Source organism: Centruroides sculpturatus, unplaced genomic scaffold (genome assembly GCF_000671375.1).
Source record: "Centruroides sculpturatus isolate CEXI.00-Female unplaced genomic scaffold, Cexi_2.0 scaffold1841, whole genome shotgun sequence".
NCBI lineage: Eukaryota > Metazoa > Arthropoda > Arachnida > Scorpiones > Buthidae > Centruroides > Centruroides sculpturatus.
The window spans coordinates 73,599-96,902 of record NW_019385972.1 but is presented as its reverse complement, the minus strand read 5'-3'; the positions used below and the strand labels follow the sequence as shown (position 1 = coordinate 96,902).

Sequence of the window (23,304 nt, the reverse complement as noted above, 5' to 3'; positions counted from 1 at the left end):
GGAAGAAAGTGTCCGAAAGAAGAGAAGAAAAATTGAAATTTGTATGAAAAATGGGGAGGTGCATACAGACAATTTCCAATTGATGCGTATGGAATTTGTAGCCATGTCAGAACCATAGCTATGATGGAACTATAAGGTGACTAAGTACCCTTATCTTAGCAGGGCCTATATGAGTTATATATAATATATGTTTTTGCTTTCATCATGCAAACTTAGGCTACTGTTATGTATTTTTTTACACTTGGACTGTAACTAATATACCTAGAACTGGCTACAAAAGAGTAAAATGCCAGTCAGAATTTTTTAAGCTTGCCCCCATACAGGTGGCATTACAGGGAGTATGGACCACATCAAGTGACTAGGGTGACCTCCTCTGCAGGTTTGATCCAGAATTTCTGGGTTACATTGATTTTTTTAAGCGTAACTAAGTAAAATAATCAAATTTTTGTGTATTTTAATGGTGTACGATATTTTTTAAAAATTAAAAAATTTTGAAGAAACTAAGTCATCATCTTTCTTTCTTGCATATTTCAGCTGGGGCATAGCTTACGTCAAAACATCTCTGTGAAGAAACATAGTTATTGTTTTCTGACAATTGGACATGGTTGAAAGAACACGGCTTAGTTTCTTTAAATTTTTTAAATTTTTGAGTATTTTATTCCTCTTCTCAGTAATTGTTTTCTTTCTGCATGTACATTTATAATACTCTTGGAGTCTATAACATATGAATATGTAACCAATTTGGGTTTAATGTGTTGAAATTTGTTAAATTATTACTATAAGGAATGTGGCAGAGGCAACAGTAATTATTTGTAATTATAATAGTAATAAATGTATCAATAATAATAATAAATGTATTAGGATCTCCTAACACATTTGCACATCTCTCTTCTTATATTCCAGCCTAACCACCTCATTGAGTACAGATTGCAGATAAAGCTGATTGTCATGTGACCAATATACTGCAGCCATGATCACATGACCAGTAGAATGCATGTGTTGATCAGTTAAGTAAAATAATCACCAGGTTTATAAGGATTGACCATATGGTGAGGATATGGTGAAAAATTTTATAGAGATTTATTTTGATGTCTTCTTTATGGATAACACCCATATAAATCTCTATAAAATTTTTCTTCATTGTTTCAGTTGAAATTTATTATTATTTTGATTTTTAATATTCCTATGATTAGTTATAACAATATTTTTGTAAGTTTATTTACATATATGAGAGCTGTTTTTCTTTTCATAAGCTCCAATGGTCCATAAAACAAAGACAAGTATAAATAACAAAATTAATTTATTACCAAAAGTTATGTACAAACATGGTTACTTTTCGACATAATCACCATGAAGATTGAGGAATTTGTAATATCTGTGGACGAGCTTTTCCATCCCCTTGTCATAGAATGTTGCTGCCAGTGAATTGAGATGACTTTAACAACATTGTTTTGAAGATCGTCATTAGTCTCAAACTTCAGCCCTGCTAGCCACGTTTTCAGTTCAGGAAAGAGGTGGAAGTCTTCACATATTAAAAAAGTTTTAAGCTGGGTGGAAGTTTTCACCACCTTTAAACATCAAGCATATAGTCCTGATTTAGCGCCAAGCAACTTCCACCTCTTTCCTGAAGAGTAAAAGTGGCTAGGAGGGCAGAGGTTCGAGACTAATGACGATCTTCAAAAAAATGTTAGAGCCCATCTCAAGTCATTGGCGGCAACATTCTATGACAAGGGGATGGAAAAGCTCGTCCACAGATATTACAAATTCCTCAATCTTCATGGTGATTATGTCGAAAAGTAACCATGTTTGTACATAACTTTTGGTAATAAATTAATTTTGTTATTTATACTTGTCTTTGTTTTATGGACCATTGGAGCTTGAAAAACAGCCTACATCATAGAATATATACATAAACAAAAAAACCAATCTGGAGCAGGACTTGACCCTGCAATATCCTTTTATTGTATAGATGTATTATCAATTACACTATCTAGAACTTCGTCTGATCTTTGACTTTATTTCAATTAATTTGAGAGAGAACTATATGAGTCAATAGCCATGCACTAGAGACAATTCCATATTCTGCCCATAATGGCTGTAAACCAACTTAACTTTCACCTTAGTATGATACGTATATAAGTAGGGTCTTCCAAAATGAATCCTACCATTTTAAATTACTGTACTTATATTAATTATCTGAGAAGTACAAGATGTACACCAATTGATAGTGTAAATGTCCAAGTTTCATCCCATCTGCATTCAAACATCTTATTGTTCTACTACCTCTAAGAAGTGTCATAAACAAAAATGACAACTCAACAATAGAGAAGGCATTTTGTGTTCTGCAGCTCAGAGTCAGAGTCATTCACCATCATGTAATATGAGTTATCTGCAGGAGCCAGAGAATTCTGACTGCTGTGAGAGGAATGGTAATGGATGTGCGTGAATATGAGAGTGTGGGGGATGTGCATACATACAGTACATAAAAATAACCAAACCAAAACTTTTTAAGTTACCAAATTCTTGCAGTTAATGACTTGGTAATTATAAAGTTTAGGGTTCTGTTGTTTTAAAAGTTATTAAATTATACATAAAAGCTAAACATTATACAAATTAATTTGAATGTACTTACTCCACAAATTTTCCTTGAATGTCTCCCAATTGAATCCAGTATAATTGGCACGTGAAATATTGTATTGTCTAATATAAGTATTTTCTTCCGGCAAAGCAACAGAAAAAGGTTTTTGTGCCATGAAACTAACAAACACAGATGCAGCACTTGCAATAACGACAAAAAAAATTATTAACGAGGTTCGTGCAAACATCGAAGCGCCGATAAGACACACAATTAGATTAAAAAAATTAAGGAATGATCCATACAAAAAACGCCACCAAAATTCTGATGGAAAGTATGAAGTTATACTTCCTGAAAGAAAAAAAAATTTTTTTTTTTAATTGTACTGTACATTTAGATACAGTATTAAAACTTGGATAAATAATAATTTTATTTAATTTTTAGAGTAAAAAAACTAATAATAAGTTAGCTCATAAGATTATTACACGATTCATCATCTGAATGTAAACAAATTTAAATTAAATTAAGTTAGATAATTATTAAATTAAAAAAAAGATTAGAATATTTTTGATAGGATTTTATATATATTAAATATACATAATGATTTATAATCATATAAAATTTTATTATTGGAGGATAAGTTTTACACCTTGTGGTGCACACGGTATTACGTTCCTTTAAATTTCAGGTTTTTCTGGCAACTTATATAATATATTCCTTTCAATTATACTATCATTTCTCTATAAGAAGCATCCTCTTACTCAAACATTTCATATCAGTGAGTGAGGTCAATGTAGGTTTATAAAATCTATGTTATAAAACAATTGACATTTTTGATTTAATAATTATCTAATTTTATTTTTTATATTTCTTTGTATTTAAAATAATTTACAAATGATAATGCCAGATTAACTATCAGGCTAAAACTTGGCTAATTAATAACATAAACATTACATAATTTGGACTAAAGATCGGCCATCCTCTTATATTAAATAAATGATAACAGCATAACCTTTAGTCCAAATTATGCAATACCTACAAAATTAATCAGCCAAATTCTTGTCCAATACATTAGATACTTGCTAATCCAACCATTCTTTGCTTAGAGGAGTATGAAATTAACAAGATTGCCAGAATGCGGAAAGTGCAAGAAATGATGTGACACATTGCCCTTCAGTACCAATTCATTTTAAAGGCAGGCAAGCAAATAATATGGCATGTTGACATGCAATACAGTACACTGAAATGAAATCTGAGTAAACAGGAAAACAAGATGTGCGACACAAGTAACATTTTCATGGAAATGGAAGCAACGAGCAATCACACTGGTGAATATGCCAGATTACTGAGATGCCTGATTATTAAACACCAGATTAGCAAGAGTGTACTGTAATTAATCTGGTCATATTTCATCACAAGATTAATTCAGATTAGTTTTCTTTATGAAAATAGTTTATATTCAGATTATGTAAGTTTCTAAAATAAATAAATAAATAATAATAATCTCTTAAAGTTGTGTATTTAAAGTCAAAAGACCATAGAGAACCACCTCCATTACAGTTTTACTTAAAAAAATATTAATTTTTAAATAAATATTATAAATTTGATTATATATTTCATATCATCAATTGATAAAATTTTGTTTTATGTAGGTATTTTATATGTTATATGTTAATATTTACCTGATGGTCCGAAATCATCTACAAATCCTTCAATACATCCGGTGACGTAAAGTGCACTTGAAAATACATTTGCCAGAAAAAATAATGTTCCAATACTTCCTCCAAATTCAGGACCTAAGGCTCTACTAATCATAACTAATTTTATTAAGAGAAATAACTGATATAAAAACAAATATAAAATATTGATTAAAGATACAATATTTATACTTATAGAAATTAATTTTTTAGAACCGTACATGTTAATTATTTCAGAAATTTGAATGTTAGTGTATGTGCCTGAATCAATAATTAATAATAATTATTGATTAAAAATTAATTAAAAATTAATAATAATAATAATAATAATAGTGTATGATGCTTAATGGCATTATTAAGACTAGAGTAGAAAATTAACTTTTTGGGTTTTTTTTCACAGGTACTGTACATTTTGATGCAATATTGTATTCTATAAAGTGTCCCATGGTCAAGGGTATGTGGTTACATATCTCAATCACTTTTACAATTATACCCCCACTTGCTCCATTTGAGGATGTGTATGGCTACATATATAACTATTACTAATCATGTGTTACATCTCAACATATCTGAACATAGAAAAGGTATAGGAAGCTATAAATTTATCAGCTGCACTATAATCTCGTGGAACCTCTGTGTGACTCGTCATTAATTTAAGAGGCAAATATCTGTAAATAAAAGATATTTTCGCTAAAAAAAGAAAAGGAATACTAATAAATGAGACTCCTAATATTCTATTTAAAAAAATGGGACTTAAATTAGCATAATGAGATGAAAAATCTCTGTCATAATAGTGCTATGTTGGAATAAAGTCACAAGGCATAGCTACCCAAAGAAGCATAACATTATGCCAAGTTATTGGTATGTGTGTCAACATATAGAAACTTCCTAACGATGCGATATGTGTTCAATATTGCAGCTTTCTGTAGTGCCATGTATTTTTTTTTTATTAAGATTTAACATTTCTAGACTTGTTTAGTGTATGTGATATGACATTAGTGGAAGAGAGGACAATAAGCACAATAAATACACTATGCATCTTCCACAGATGCCTAATTTCTTGGGTGATGGAGTGTACTTGTTGATTTTATTCAGTGTTAGCATTTTTAATGTTATGAGTATTGAATGAAAATGTCTATAAGTAACCTTATTACATTTGTCAATGAAAGCAATGTCAGTTCTATTTGTGATGGATTGTTAGTCTTATTTTTCTGTTACTAATTCTAGTGTATCATTTTAATCATTTTATTAGATTAATATCTGTAGTAGAAAATATTTACAAAGGCAAGTTAGCTCAAACTCTTAGTCTATTACAGTAATGTCATAAATACTCGGATGAAAATTCTAGAAAAAGTTGTGCTGCGCTCTCTCAAGAATAAAGCATTGGAAATGCAACATAACAGCATTGACTATGATTGCATGTGGAAAGGTGTAAACATTGAATACGGTTTTGATGAGCAGAGTTTAATATACTGAAACTAAAACTATACATATATAATGAATAAAGCATGACTAAAACAAAGTATTGATTCAGAAGAGATTAACATGTCAAGTAAAGAGGTTCCTGACTTTGATACTATAGAAAACAGTGGTATATAACTTACTTTACTTACAATAAATATTTGTCGTCTCAAGCCATCTATTTTTTCAAAAAAAAATTTGTGGGTGATAATATGAAAATTAATGCAGTTTAGATTTGAGTAAATATGATATTAAGATCACGAAAGTTTCATTATATAGCATAAAGGATACAATAAGCACCACCACCTTCAACAGCTCCGTTTGTAGATATTGCACAAATTGATAAGACAGTTGCAACAAGAATAATATATGCGAGCAAAAGCTGAGCAATCATTAACAACAAGCCATCAAAGCCAACAACGAAACCTATATTAAATATATAATTCTGAATTATAATTCTAATACAAATAAATTGTTTACTTTTAAATGAAAATTCAAAACATTTCATAATGAAATATTAAAAATGCTTAATTAATCTGTAGACCAATATCTGTAGTAGAAACTGTAGTAAAAAAAACACTGTTATGTTTAAATCAAACTATTCTTATTTTATATAAAAGTTATAAAACAATTAAATAAAATTACTCCTTATTTGTAGAGAGCATATACCAAACGAATTATGAAATTAAAAACTTATCTTATTCTTAAAACTGAAGTTTCAACTCCGATTTGTCCAATTTTTACAAATAAAAAGGAAAAAACTTCCTTTCGGAAAACTAATTGATAGTAAGAGAATTACCATATGTTAAATATTATTTTATATATCTTTGAATAATGCTTTAAAAGGAGATAATGATCTTGTTTTAAGGCATTAAATGGTGGTACTAACAGAACCTTTTTAATCCTATCCATCATATGCTGAATGATGAGAATGGAGCCTGACAAATGAGACCAATTGCTCCTGAAAATTTCTGGGGCGGTCGTTCACCTGGATTTGATCCCGGGTCCCACAGCAGTAGATTGAAGTCTTCTTAACTTTCTCAACCATCTGGCAGTCGAATTAAATTTGAGGCAATGAAAAGCAAATCATTTTTATTGCATTAATAAAAATTATTATGAGAGCTAATTTCTATTCGGTTAATGAAATAGCTGTCAAAGTAATATTCAAATCTTGCTTGAAGGTGACTAACATGTGAAAAGCAGTACTCATATTTGTACAAACAAAACTAATTGGCTTCTGATTATGGACATTAAAACTCATCTAGAGTTAAATAATGCTATTAAAATTGTTTATTTTTCACTTTTATAATTTAGAAACAAAAAAATTTCGTAAGGGAATCAGATAATTTTTATAAATTTTTGGCAGTATTTGGATGTTTTTAACCTTTAAATAAATGTGTATGTTTATACAGTAATACCCCAAACTTACGCAATAGGTGGGACCGAGAGATAACCGTGTAAGTCGAATTCACGTAAGTCGGAATATAATTTCGCAATTTGTGTAAAATCCAAGTTGGACGTATGTAAGCTAATAAATGTTCTTGTTAATCTTATCTCGTCTTTTGATTCGTTCACGGTTACAAGAGATCACCATAATAGAGTCTCTAGAGTCTTCGTAGATATAACAAACACAGAAATAAATAACACAAAATAAATTGTAGCTATGCGTCGATTCCGCGCTGCACGTCCGAACATGTAAGCCGAACAATAGTGTGGGGGGAAGTGAGTAATCAAAACTTGCGTGGTGCTCAAACAAAAGACGAATCGACGAGATTTGAAAATTGCGTAACTCCGGGTTCACGTAAGTCGAAGTATTACTGTATAATAAACTTTAAACATTTATTCATTATATAAACAATACATAAATTTGATATACTATTATATTAATTATAAGAAAGATTATATACTAAGTATTTTAAAATAAACAACAAGAGACAATTATGGCTAAACAAAACAAGACAATTTTTAATAAATTACCTATTCGAAGAAACAGAAGGGCACTAAACATCGAAAGACATACTGGTGCGAATACTCCAGAAAATGTTCCCAATTTTCGACTATTTTCTCCATTATTTACACTGTTCTCGTTACTTTGACTGCTACGAATACCACTTAAACTTTGGAATAACCACGTTTGAGGTGAAAAGGAAGTCCTGTTGGATGACTGAATATTTACATCTCCTGGAATCAAATTTGCAGTATCTAAAGTAACGTTGCTTCTATTTCCTGAATTACTGCTTTCTATGGTATCAATGGAATGATTTCTATTGCTCATTTTACAAGCGATGTAATTTGATAAAGCAAGATTAAATCTGTAAATAAAATTTTATTTATTAAAATATTTTAAACAGTAAAAATTTATAACAACAAAACTAATGTAATATTTAATATAGACAACTTAAAATATTAGAATAATTAATTAAATGATTAACCATAATATAATCCAATAAAAAGAGACTCATTAATAATAAACTAGGAGAACTTCATTCCTGACTGAAGCATAGTAATGGCTTGCAAACTCATATTAGATCATTAAGGGACACTAAATTGAAGTGATGAATCATTTCATTTAACACTCCTTACCATAATAAACCTTGCAAGTTATAATATGTTACTATATATATATAGGTTAAAGGCATATGTAGTCAAGTTTTCAAGGAAAATGGAAAACGAAGATCAGTACTAACTACTCAAAAAAATATTTGGCAAGAGATTCACTGTATTTCAAATGCCAAGTAGGGCACATTCTTTTGTTTATGTTCTTATACAATGCAAAATTTTCCCATTGACTTAACATGGGGATGGCTTTTCACTCACAATATCTCCCATTCTAGATCAAATTTAAAATACATACTTCATCACAACATGCCATTTTATTACTTCTATTAATGCGTAAAAGTTCATTCAAATTGATCAAGTCATTACTTCACAGAACATATTTCAACAATTTGTCAATTTGAGTTGCTGTGCTTCAATTAAAGAATGAATTGAATTGATGGAATAAGGCAATGCAACATTTGCCTTATTCAATCTGCCAACAGAAGGTGCTTTCTATGGGGAAACTATTACCTATTTAGGTATTACCTGTAGAACCCAGAGAACTCCACGCGACCAGCCTGTGTTAGATAATTTTTTACTTATTCTACACGATATTCCAAAAAGAATGCTACCATTTTAAATTATTCTAATTATGTTAATTATCATCCAAAAACATTGTAATGTAGATTATAACATTGGAAAACTATTCAAGTATCACATTTGTCCATTACAGTATCTCAATGCGTGTACCTCGTGTCACGTGGTGCACATCCAACCGATACTTAAATTCTTTCTACACTCACTATAGCATATCCATTGTCGATCCTCCCACACCAGTCTCAATTCTACAGCTCCTGCAGATTTCTCATGTGCAATGATGACTGAGAACTGCAGAACACAAAATGCCTTCTATTGCAGGAGTTGCCATTTTCATTTACGGCACTTCCTAGAGGTAGTAGACAACATGTTTGAATGCAGATAAGAGATAAAACTCGATAGTTACTCTATTGATTGGTGTATATCGCATACTTCCGGAATAATAATTAATGCTACCATTTTAAAGTAATTACAGTACTTTAAAATGGTAGCATTCGTTTTAAAGACCCTGCACTATTCTTTGTTTCCTATGTTTCAAATATTTTGCTGAACCATTCTATGAACTTTTCTTCCTAATGATAGAGGTGATAGACCTGAGTTTTTGCTGTTTTTGGACTTTATGTTTATGTTCTTTTATTGTTTTTAAGCTCCATTATAGCAAGTGTTTTTTTCCTGCTTTTTAAATTTGTGTGTTTTGGTTTATTACAGAATGAACTGGTTTGATTAATGTAAGATAAAAATTACACAGGAAACATTTAAAAAATTTATTAAAATATTTCTAGATATAAATTTGTTTGTAGCTTTGTTTGGACGTGATACTTTAGTTTACATCAGTGATTCTCTGGGGACACCTAGTGATTTTCCAAAGTACACTTTTATGCTGTTTAGCCAGAGAAAAGAACATTTCATGCATCACATATCTCTTACAGGATAGACAAAATACTTTGGCATACAATCTATCATTACCTAAGATAATGCTTACAGGAAAAAGTGGATGGCAGCTTAGAATGCCCATAGTTCATTTGTGACTTGGTTTAAGTGGTTTGTGGATTAATAACTTTGGGAACAACGATCATTATACATTAACAAAAGATGAAGATAGCTTTTAGAAAGCTAAAAATATTTGTTAAATAAACTTTTGTTGTTGGATTTTGAAAGGTTTTTTTTGAATATTTATTTGAACAAATCAAATATAATGTAAGTTTTAATGTAGGTTTTAATAAGTCTAGACCTGATGAGAGAAAAATATGTAATTTTATCTATTTGTTTCAAAGTACAATAGAGTCTCTATAGTCTCACTTGCATCTGATATGTCTAATAATATAATACTCCACAGGATGGTGCACATGAAATTTTCATGCTACCACTTGCCAATGTATGCAACAGAGTGAGACTGATGTATTGTGTGTATACTATCAGTTGCTAATTGTTTGTTTCATGTGTGGTTGGCAAAACAGTCATAATCATGGTCACAGATTAATTAATCATATTAATCAAGTGTTGTTACTACTGTACAATATGCACATGCATACAAAACCCAGCAATCTGACACTTGGCAGTCCAATACTTGTTGGATTACAGAGAATCTACTCTGTTTATAATCTACTTTTCTGCTATAAATACTAAAACTTATTCAACTATCTGAAATTAAACACACATTACATAAAAAAATATAATCACTACTTACTTAAATTTCTTAAACCAAGCTTTTCGTCATCAAAACTTGAGACTTGTATAACAATGACAGATCAAATATGCTAATAGTTTTAACATTCTGAAACAAATTAATAGGTCCTCATTAAAATATGCTTCACAACTTAATTGTATACATACATAATATATGCATTCGATAAAAATAAGCAAGTAAATGACATAGTAACATCATCAAATTACACACACAGACCAACAAAATATGCAGGGTTTCCTATACAGCCACAAAGCTGGATGTATGCATTATGCTCTGACCTTTCTGTATAGGCTACTCGGTCGTCAATTAGCTACACAGAAAGGTCAGTTGTCACAAATGTATTCTAGAACTTTGAAATAGAAAAATTGGTGATTCCTATTTCGAAAGACTGCATCTTTAATTTTTAATGTTTTAAACTTAATTACCATCAAGCATTATTTTACAAGTAAGATTTTAGTGTTTATCATGATACATAGAAGACAATAACAAATATTGCTGGCTCATGTCTCTATCATTTCTATACTTCTTAAAAATAAACATTTTGCTTGATCATACAGAATAACAGTCAAAGATAAATACAGTGATACCTCGGTTTTCATCGATAATCCATTCAAAAGAATCAGCGAAATCTGAAACTGATGAAAACCAAGGCAATTATTTCCATATGAATCAATGTAAATCCAATTAGTTTGTTCTAGACACTCCAAAATACATACCAAAAACACATTTTATAGAGAATAAATATAGTGTTTAATACTAAAAACAATAAATAATTGATATAAAAGTGGCCGATTTCAGCAATCTTAATGTCACTCTTGTATTTTTCAATGATTTCCTTCATCAACTCGATCGTGTTCCTAACCTTCTTTGAAGGGCTGATGGCTTTGGAAACTTTCTTTGTCCTATGAGGGAGCAAAAAGGAAAGGAAAGCAATGGAATTGTTTGGCTAGAGGCACGGGGTAATAATGCTCACACAATGAAAAACAATGCCACACTGAGCAGGAAAATGCATGCGTCGCCCTTTGTTTTCGCAAAATTAGCAGCAAGGTTATGCGGGAATGGTGACAAAATCCGAGACAAATTTTTCGCAGGAAAAAAATCAACAAAAACCGAAACCGGCGATAACTGATGTCAATGAAAACCAAGGTATTACTGTATAATAAATTAATTAATCAACCAAAAAAACATATTTCTATCTTTAGTTTTGCCAGAGAATAAATTTAGCATCAAATATTTTTTGCCTAATTTAGGCCATCTTAAATATTTAACAGACTGATACTGCACAAATGGGATATGTTTTTATTTGGTAACAGCATGCATTTGATAACAATATATAGAATTCTTTTCATTATATATCAGATTATTTGTGGACTACTAGAAAGAATTCTATATTTAGCAATATAAGTTGTATTTTTATCACTGTAGACAAGAATTAAGTTTAAATTATAATAGAAAATTAATTCCAGAAAATTATTAGAAGAGAAGGGTTTAATGATTATGAAGCATTTATTTATATTTGTTATGGACATATAAAAACAATGCAGAATATTGAAGGTATGTGGAAAGATGCATTGAAGTTAGATGTGAGTGAGGAAAACGCTTAGTGAAATTAGCAGATATTGTGAGTTATAATAGACTATGAGCACCACACATTTGATATTTGACAAATGTTGAGCAAACATTTGGGCAATAGCAAGTAGTTTAAAGGATGTATTCGTGTCTTCGCTCAACAAATACTCAGTATTTGTCGTTTGCCACTCCTTGCTGTATATTGTGTCAAATCAAAGAGGATGAATCTCTCAAATTTGTACTTATCATAACAAACAAACATTCAGCAAATGATCATGTACATGTACAGTACAGTACATGTGCTTGCCATATGACAAACACTTTGGCATTCTGCAAAATTCCAAATGTGTGCAGCCTATAGAGAATATTAAATATAAGTTAAAGAATAGCAATACTATAAAAAAAAAAAAGTTTAAAATAGTAATTTCATTCATTTAGTTACTATTTGGGCCACAATTTGAAAAAAGTTATAGACCTATAAATTCCCACTGTGTTAAGGAATGACAGACAGACTGTTGTCTGTCTGTCATTCCTTAATCTCTTGAACGGAGTTAGAAAGATGAAAATCGAGAGCAGATATGGAAAGCTTAGGGGTAGGAGGCCCCAATTAACTATATACAAACTTCCGGTCTGTGCCAAAAGTCGTGTTATTTCAATTCAATAGTTCTCCTAAAACGAGTTATATAGATGACTGGCACAACTCTACTGTTAAAGGGAAAGTAATGTAGAGGAGCAAGACATTACTAATTTGAGGTGGAGAGAATATATTTTAAATTAAATAGATTAAAAATTGCAGTCTGCATTGTGATAATGTCACAATAAATAATTGCTCATTTAAGTTTTTGTTTTACTTCAACAAACATTTCCACCAATTGTTAAAGACGGAAAAATTAACTACTGGCTGACAAATTGAAATAAACTGTCGTGAACAACTAACACAATTTGTTTACATTTGACTAAAGCTTCTTGGAATTTGAACATTTTCGCAACCGACTATGCAAGATTCCAAATTTAATTTCGTATGTCTCAGAAAATAAACAACGTAGTTAAATTAAGAGTAATCCAAAAATATTCTTTCATTCTTAAACATTTGAGTTTGTGCCAACTTAAATTAAAAAGACACACATTCATTCAGTTAATGTATTTAAAACAGTTGTCTTCTGAAGATGAATCGACTGCATCTCCAACTTCTACAAAAAAGAAAATTTTGGCTTCATTTTATACTCAATTGAAAAAAATGATTTTATAATATAACAAAAGCTGAAAATGATGCCAAAAATAATTCACATCAGAATGAATCTTTTATAAAGAATGTTAAAAAAAAAAGGCTGTGTATAAATATGTTAATAAACATAGATCGAAAACTCAGTCATTTCTGTGATATTAACAACTTTGTGATTAGTATCGTGATTGACTTAATGGTTTCTGTGTGTCACTTCCAATGTGAAGAGAGGATAATATTTAAAGATATTCCGCATGTCTTTACTTCATTTTAGAGATAAAAAAACTCTCAAAAATTGTCTCTGAAGCTCACTAAAGTCCACTGAAACTGAAGCTCAACCCCTTCCCTTCCAGTGTGGACGTCATTTATGGACAGACCCTAACAAGAAAAATAATTAAATCTAACAGAAAAAATGGACCTAAGCTGATATAAATTACAATCAAACTGATTTTGTGTCGTCATTCTCTGCAATTAGCATTAAACTGAAGTGCCACGAACAATAAGAATTATATATAGTGAGATCTACATTATGAACAAGATTTAAAAGTCACTTGAACTAATGATCATAATGTCATTTGCAATGCAATATTGTACATTCTCAGATATTGAAGGATTCTCTAATATTTTTATGGAATAGATCTGTTCTCAAAAGTAACATTGGTACTTTTTGAAGATGGTACTAATTTTAAGCTGCTATACTGAAGTTTAAATAGATATATTATAAAAATGAATTTACAAAGTGATGCTATGCAATCGTTTATTCAATTGCTCACGATCTGATAGAAAAGGCCTTGCGATAGTCGACAAACATCTGTGTGTATGTACACACAGATGTTCCTTAACTTACTGTGTTTCGACATATATTTTGCACGTACGATGGCGATGCAAGTGAAACGAAAGAGTAAAAACTGTTAGAATTTGAATTCAAGCAGCTCGCACTTTGTAGTATCCTCAGTCCTGGAAGTGTGCTATATATTCTTTTTCTTTTTTTTCTGTACAATTTACAATGCAGTATACAATGTTACATACTATATAACCTTGCATATAGCCTGTTTTGTTTTATTTACAGTATTCGTTTTCAACTTACGATGTGTTTTTTGGAACATAACCCCATCGTAAGTCAGGGAGAGACTGTATACATAATAATATTAATTATATAGTCTAATTACTGTTTTATTTTATGAAATTTTGAAATCACATGATCTTACAGTATAAGTTTTGATAATAAATAAATTTTATCTATACTATGGGGGAAACCTATAGATCAACTGTTAATTCGAGAAGATTTAAAATACATTAACTGATATTTAAAGGTTATCTTCTTATCATATCATATATAAATTTTACTAATGAATAAAAAGTTATTTGTGTAACGCTCTTCAAGTGAATTTCTTTAGAAAATAATATTTTTTTAATTGTAGTTTGTGTATTCAGTACATTTAAGTTTTCATTACGAAGACAAATACAGGCACCTATCAGGATTTTCAGGTTATACTTCAGCCAGTAAATAATTAAATAAAATTCAGCCTAAACATAGGGTGCAATCTTGTATTAAATAACTGCCTACCTTTAGGCTAAATTTCTTACTAGCCAAGGTATACACAACATAAAAAATTACCAGCATGCTATAAAGTGATTGTTATATTGGCAACTACAGAGTATCCGAAAACATACTGTGCAGCGAGAAATTTTTTAATGGCAAAGTTATACATGTGACCTGAAAGTTGTAAGGTATTGCGTACGGTCAACTCATACCAAATGAACAACTTACAGATCTCTTATACAAGACCATACGTATAACTTTAATGTCGTAACAAAATTCTACTTCAGAGTAACTTTCTAGACTGTGTATTTATACATTGCTCCCGCTATGTATTTAAATTCGACCACCGGAGCCCAGAGATAGGGGGCATTAACAAAACAATTCTCTGCATTTTAAGTATAAAAATACTACTACTTTCGGGAAATCATCAGTATAAAGAAAAACAATTTCAGACCAACTTCAGCTAACAGCATCTTTCAAAATGAATACACACAATATTCCTGAACCAAATCAAATGGTTGTGAGCCAAAATTGGTCCAAATAAAGATCTAAAAACATTTCTTGTTTACTTAAACCATTGGTTTCCTTACAGCAGCTACATTTTCTTCTTGAAACTTATAAAATGATACCAAGAATATCCTGATAATCCTCAAATTTAATGTATTTCACATGTGCTATTTTGTCTAACAAATTTTTGTAATGTTCAGATATAATAAAATCCTGAGTAAATCGCAACCGTACTGGAAATAAATTTAAATTATATCACTAAATTGAAAGACTCATATTTGTAATTTAGTATATTTATGCATTGCTGTATTATGTCAAGCTTTTACAGTATATGTTTTCTTATTAAAGACAAATTTTTGTCTTAATAGTTTTTAAATTTTTTCACATTGTGTGTCTGTATCACCCGACTGTTTTTATTTGCTCTGTTAGCTAATAAAACTGTTTCTGTTGTTGGATATTGATCTATCAGTCATACTTGCCCGAAAATCACAATAAAAAAACGTATTTTTGATACATTTATCGAGGAAATGGAGCAAAAAAAAACTAAAAATATTACTCTGTATTTCTATTTTTTCCTTATGGAATCATCTCCCTTTGACTTGTACAAAGTGTTATAAAATATAAGACATAATTAGTTTATTAACTAATCATCTTTCATAATTGATTTATTTTCATTGTTAATCTTTTATTGAATTTATAATAAGAGTTAAATTACTTTTAATGTTTTTTTCTTATAAAAGAATTGGAATGAATGGATAAATTTCTGAATTATAAATAATTTATATCAGGAAAATATTCTAAATATTTTCAGAATCATTATCAGGTATTATAAATTGTTCAGGAAAAGAGAATGAATTCATTAGTAGTAGGAAAATATAAATCAAACGATTAATATTCCCTACGTGACTTAAGACACATCCAAAAATATTTAGACACCTTTATATTCTTCAAATAAAACTCTAAATGGCAAGAAAGTGATGGTCTGCCAGCCAAAAACGATAAAAACACTAGCATGCAATTCTGAAAGACCTGGGTTTGAGTTCAGGTAGGCTCGAAATTTTCACGAGTGGGTTGACCCAGATTTGTCTGACCCTATCCCTTATCGTCTAGTTACGTCTCTTATGGGCTTCTTACTGTTTGCAGGCAGAAGAGAGCAAGTATGGGACTGAGGAATAGAGCAGGGCCCATTAGCCCTTTAGTGGACTTCTTTTGCCTTTCTTTTTTTTGAACAAATGAAATATGTAGAATGTTTTCTTTATTAATAAAAATAACATTAATTTGTAGGGTATAACTAAGAAACCCTAAGTTTCCTTGGCCACAGGGAAAAATCCCCAGCTCCCCTTTTGACAGCCCTGTTTACAGATGGTAGTAGTGATAGTTGTTGTAGTAAAAAATTAATTAATTAATGATAAAATATATAAAAAAATTTAATTTTAGATTTTATTCTTCTTTGAGTATAAGACTGTAGTTGAAGCTCCAGTACATTAAATAATGTACTAGAGTTACAACTAGTACATTATGAATGTGATAAAATATTGTAAAAGTTGAAGGTTTAAAGTTTCACTCCAAATAGATCTTTTCTTTCAGAAATTTATAAATAATTAATTCAAAATTAATTTCTAATTATTAATCTAGATATAAGACAACACAGTTGATTACCTTTAAGCCAAATTCCAATAATTAATTAATTAGCATAAATCTAGCTGAAAACAATTTGATCTTTAGTTATGTTCATTATCATCAACACACACAATTTATTACATTAATTAGTTTTTTCCTCTCTGATATAAATATCTTTTTAAGTACAGTAATAATTTTTGATGTTCTTATAAATAAATTATTTGTCTTCTAATTTAATCTCAAACAAGAGTTAAAGAAGATACACAGATTACAAAGTTATTCTATATTGTTTGCTTACATTCAGGGCCAGATTAAGACTTTTAGATGTTTCCTTAATCTAAAGTTCCAGATTTTTAGGCTACATTTAAGCTACTTTTTATAATTAATTAGCTCAGTGATTCTCAACCACTGTGCCGTGGCATTTTAGTGTGCCGCGAGATTTTTGAAGTGTGCCGCTACTGCGAATACCCATACGTAAACGACGTCGGACAAGTAATTCAATCGGTTCTACCTTCCTAGGGCGCGAAAAGAAGATCCAGACTTTAAAATCTGGTTCACAATATGAGATTAGCATTATCATTTTTACACCCAAATATAAATAAAGTTATCAAAAAACACCAAGCTCAAATTTCACATTAGATGTAATTTGTAATTTATCATTAAATAAACATTTCGTTTGCTTCGTAATGCAATCTCATTTTATATTTCATTGAAATTTATTATCGTATGCTATTTTTACAAAATATAAGTTTATTTTATTGTTATTGTGCCGCCAAATTTTTAAACTATTAAAAGTGTACCGTGACGGAAAAAAAAAGGTTGAAAATCACCGAATTAACTCGTATAATTTTACCTAAAAGAATGTGTTTATTCGCCAACCTGTTTTACAATTAGTAATTTCAAAGTTAATTTCCAATTTACAGTCTTAATACAAGACAGTGGCATACCTGTCTACTTTTAAGCCAAATTTCATAATTTAAAAATTAACATAGATTTAGACCAAAACATCCAGCTATTAAGTATGATCGATTAATCAAAGCTTCACTTATTGGGCTGCAAGACCTATACATTCCCACTATCATCTGTCTGTCGATCTCAAAAAGAGTTAGAGGGATGAAAATTGAGACCAGATAAAACAAATTTAGGAGCCAGAGGCACCAATTAACTACATAAAAACTTCTGGCCTGGATCAGAAGTCACACGACTTTTTAAATTAAAATTATTATTAAAAATTGCAGCTTGGCATTGCGACAACGTCACAATCGTGTACGTTTGATTTTTGTTTATATTTGGCAACCCAAAATAAATGAAAACAAAGTAGTCTCAACTAAAATATCTTAAGTTGCAAGCAATTTTGTATTTTTACTAATTGAAAGTTCTTTAAATTTATAAGATATGATTTTATTTTAAACTATCAGCATGTTGAGAGCAATAGACAATATATGAATTTGGTTGATTACTAAAAATTGAATTATTATAAAGATACTTAAAAGATGGAATAAAAATTAATCATCTTTTCTTTTTTTCATCATATAGACATTCCAAATTCATTATTAACTATTAACATGACTTAACTCAGAGTACTGAACTAACTTCCAAATGCCAATACAATACAATTATGATTTCGGTAAGAGTTGTATTCTTGGAATATTATGTAAATTAATATTCACAGATCATCATAGATTCTTACAGATCAATTATTTTTATAGAAATACATTTAAATCTAAAGAATACGGCAAGGAAAATTTGTATATAATTTTACTTGGAGTTCAAATAAAAAGGTATTCAAACACCTAGTGTGGCAATTGTACAGTGTCTGTCTACTGAGAATTTATATATGTTATACGAGAAAATTTTTCCTTATAAAAATTCAACTGAATATTATCTGTACGTTGTACCAGTGGTTAAAAAAAGTGAATAACCTGTAAATATTGCTTCCTATGATTTGATTATTTGGATTTCATAAACAATTTTTTATGCTATGAATGTATAAACACACACAACAAAACTAGGTGGATCACAACTACAGTGTAATTAAATTCTATCACTTGACAGTTGTCATTTTTCTTACCTTTGAAAAATGTAACTAATGCTATTTTAAATTAATTACTTTAAATTTATAAAATAAAGTTACCGAGCAAAAATAGTGTAATTTAATGACAGAAAATCTCGTGTAATGAGTTAAAATCTCATTAAAGAGAATACATCTACTTGGAATTCATATTCACAAAATGTATTTAGACTTTCCAAAAAAATTAATGATGATATTCTTTGACTCCTAAGTATAAACAAAGAGAATTAATGGGTAGATGTGCTTTGACAATTGCTTAACAAGCCATTGGCAGTAAGGTAAGAACAGTAGAATTGGTGAGATAAATTTTAATAAAAAAAATAGTACAACTGTACAGTAGACCCAGGCAAGCTCAACGGATAAGGCAATGAAGCAACTATCACAAGTGAAAAAAATGAGCAATTGAAAATGTCCAAAAGGAGAAAAATTAAAAAATAATAAGCCAAATATAATGAAGTCTCTTAAAATATACTTTGAAGTTGTTAATGAATAGTTCATACAAGAGTATCAGCACTATATTGGCAGCTGTTCTGAAAGAAGAGAAAACAAATCAGTTTTGTCTCAAGTACAAATTACTATTGAGCCAGAAATAAATAGAGCATCATGACATCATAGTATTGTGTGTTGATAGCTGTCAGATTAGATTCTGCAGAGTGATTCTACAGAGCTGTGCCAAACAGTTTTGGCATCCAATACAAACCTCATACCTGACACTCCTAATTCATGATTAATTAAACAAATTATTCTATGGATTCATTTTGGCATCCTGTAAATCGGTACCTGGGGCAGCATATGCCTACTTTTGTCCCCCCTTGTTACGTCACTGCTTGTAACAAAGTACAAAATTGCCTTGTAGAATTTATCACATAGGAACACTTTGATGAATAATATAAACCAGGTGTCGCAAACTCAAAGCAAAGGGCAAGTTAAATAGATGTATATCAAATACAGACCATATTCAATATTATTCGGTAAGCTAAAACATACCATAATTTAAAAAAAAAAAAAGCTCTAACAAATGTCCTTTTGTTACCAGGCCTTTACGATGTTTGAATTTTTCTGTTTTAGTCTCCACGATACATTAGAAACATTGATCTTTAGAAAAGAAATTGTCAAGGCTGTGGGCCGGATATGAAGCCTTAATGGGTAACATCCAGCTCGCAGATTGCCAGTTTGCAACCCCTAATATAGACTATTTTGTATAACAAATACATTTTGGGCTAATTGCTCCTCTTCATCCTTATTGTACAATTTGATAAAACTACAGAATAATTGAACTTCCTTATTGTAATTATCAAATTGCACAATAAAGACCGAAAAGGGACAACTAGTCCAAAATGCATTTCTCTCGTACAAAAATTAAGTGTATATTATCCATCAAAAGTGTTCCCTTGCGATAAGTTCTACATGGCAATTTTATGCTTAATACCAAAGAATATATTTATCATATTTGACAAGAGTACAGTAATACTGTGGTTTTCGTTGACTTCGGTTATCATAGATTTTTTCCATGAAAAATTTGTCTTGGTTTTCATTGGTTGCTTCGGATTTTGTCAGCATGCTCATGGGATTTCACTGCTAATTTTGCAAAAACAAAGGGTGACCCATACATTTTCCTGCTAGGTGTGGCATTGTTTCTTGTTGTGTGAGCATTACACACGTCTAGCCAAATAATTCCATTGCTTTCCTTTCCTTTTAGCCCCATCATGAGACCAAAGAAAGTTTCCAGAGCCAGCAGCCCTTCAAAGAAGAAGGCCAGGAACATGATTGAATTAAAAGAAATCATTGAAAAAAAAAAGAGCAGCATTAAAACTAGCATAATTGGCTGCATGCACAAGAAGTCACCATCCACGATAAGTTCTATTGTGGCAAAAAAAAAAGCAATAAAGGAGGCTAATGTAGCAAAAGACATGAATGTGCTAACAAAACAGAGATTGCAAACAATTGAAGATGTCAAACAGTTATTATTAATTTGGATCAATCAAAAACAGTTAGATGGCAATTCTGTTTTTGAGGACATTATATTAGTCTTTTATATTCATTTTATATTAATTACTTATTGTTTTTAGTATTAAACTCTATATTTATTCTCTATAAAATGTGTTTTTTGGTACTATTTTGGAGTGTCTAGAACAAATTAATTGGATTTACATTGATTCATATGGAAATAATTGCCTCGGTTTTTGTCAGTTTTGGATTTTGCCAATTGTTTTCGGACAGATTATCGACAAAAACCAAAGTATCACTGTATATTAATATCATTATATCTCTACCTGCATTACTATAATCAATTAATAAACTCTAAATACCTTTAAAATGCAGTCTATTTTAAAAAACTTCTCAAACGTTTTCGGTCAGATTAACAGACCAGTATATTAATATCATTATCATTTACCAGTGTTTTTTACTAAAATCTTTAGAAATGTCTTACGCAAGCAACACAGTCTCTTCGAAACTTACACTTCGGTCACTATCCGCAGACAATCGACACGCGCAATCACAGTTCGGCTTGCAAGTGCGTATTTATAAGCTAAACCATGAATTTAAACTAAATTGTAAATGTAAATATGCATCATCCTCACCACATAGAAATGTACGCTTTATCACCACGTTTAATGTGTGCTTTATCAAGTACTTTAATGTGCTTTATCATCATGTAGAAAGTACTTTAATGCGCTTTATCATCACATAGAATGTATAATGTGCTTTATCATCATGTAGAAAGTACTTTAATGCATGCTTTATCATCACGTAGAATGTATAATGTACTTTATCATCATGTAGAAAGTACTTTAATGCGTGCTCTATCATCACGTAGAATGTATAATGTACTTTATCATCATGTAGAAAGTACTTTAATGCGTGCTCTATCATCATCATCATCATCCTGTAGAATGTACTTTATACATTCTACATGATGGTAAAGCACGCATTAATGTGCTTTATCATCCTGTAGAAAATACTTCGATGTGTGCTTTATCATCATCATCATCATAACACAATACTGATTAAATGAAACTATTGAGGTCATTCATAACACACAGATAACACAACTAACAAATAATTATCATTAAATATTCTACTTTACAACTGAATTATTAAATTAATAAGCTTCAAAACAGCTCCTTTACATATAAAATTACTAATTTATTACGTATTAAATCATTTATTTATCAACAATTACGACTTGAGGGGGGGGCGAGCAACATCTGACTTATGATTCATATTTAATGACGTATTAGCATTATAATCTACGTTAGAAATAAAAAATAGACATTTTAGAACATAAACTGTAATAAAAACTTACTATTAATGAAGGTTTTACTGAATTTTAAATAGAAAAATAAATATTTTCCGGGTTTTATATTATATTCGATCAAAATAATGGATGAAGACATTCACTAACTACAGATGTCATGTTTATTTCCGTTGCTAAGAGATTAACAAACGCCACCTGACGGGTGTAATTGGCAATACGGATTTTTTATTTAAAAAAAAAAATTTCATTTTTTATTTTTGAGTAATTTTATCGTTATGGAAAAATTATGGTTTTTAGATAAGAAATTATTATTTCCATTTTTTTTTAAATTAATAAATATTTTTAATTTTTAAACTATTTTCGCTCTTTTTAAATTTCAAACTCTGTTCAGTGTCGCTTGTTTTGCTGTTCGCCGCCGCCTTGCGGGCACAAAGACGATGTGGGCACTTTTTTTTCTATACCCATAATGGATTCGGCAGGCTTACAATGAAGGCGGCAGAGTGGTGAGGAATGGAGACATATTCTGGACGGATTGCCCTTGAAAATTTTTTTGGAATTTTTCGGGTCTTCCAGAGCGGTAGGCTGACGCCTTAACCGCTTTGGCATCATGGAACGCCTTTGCCCGTCGCGAGTTCCATGGTAGAAACCAGACGGAAAACGATGAGATCAAATGCGTACGGAGAATAATTCACTTTTAAAAATTCATTAGATTACCCGAACTGGATTCCGGATCCTCCAGAGCGACAAATTGAAGCATTTATAATACTATGGAGTGGATAAAATCATCGAACAGTGGTACAGTCGACCCCCCCCGATAACACTGTTGATAATTCCGTTTTATATGAATTCCATGTTGTACGAGTCACTTAGATTTTACAAATACGTGAGCCGTTCACAGCCCGGCACGTATTTGTAAAATCTAAGTGACTCGTACAACATGGAATTCATATAAAACGGA

General features: G+C 30.4%; 1 protein-coding gene across 1 annotated transcript in view; it reads right to left on the bottom strand.

The window, feature by feature from the left end:
• Nucleotides 1–22,533, bottom strand: part of LOC111612882 (solute carrier family 12 member 9-like) — a 31,754-nt gene extending 9,221 nt beyond the window's left edge. Inside the window, exons 1-7 of the mRNA XM_023354164.1 lie at nt 22,395–22,533; nt 10,556–10,642; nt 7,711–8,045; nt 6,025–6,159; nt 4,258–4,392; nt 2,604–2,926; nt 262–271 (exon numbers count right to left, since the gene is read on the bottom strand). Coding sequence (XP_023209932.1) covers nt 262–271; nt 2,604–2,926; nt 4,258–4,392; nt 6,025–6,159; nt 7,711–8,008 — 901 coding nt within the window. The 5' untranslated portion in view covers nt 8,009–8,045; nt 10,556–10,642; nt 22,395–22,533. The remainder of the gene's footprint in view (nt 1–261; nt 272–2,603; nt 2,927–4,257; nt 4,393–6,024; nt 6,160–7,710; nt 8,046–10,555; nt 10,643–22,394) is intronic.
• Nucleotides 22,534–23,304: the final 771 nt, after the last annotated feature.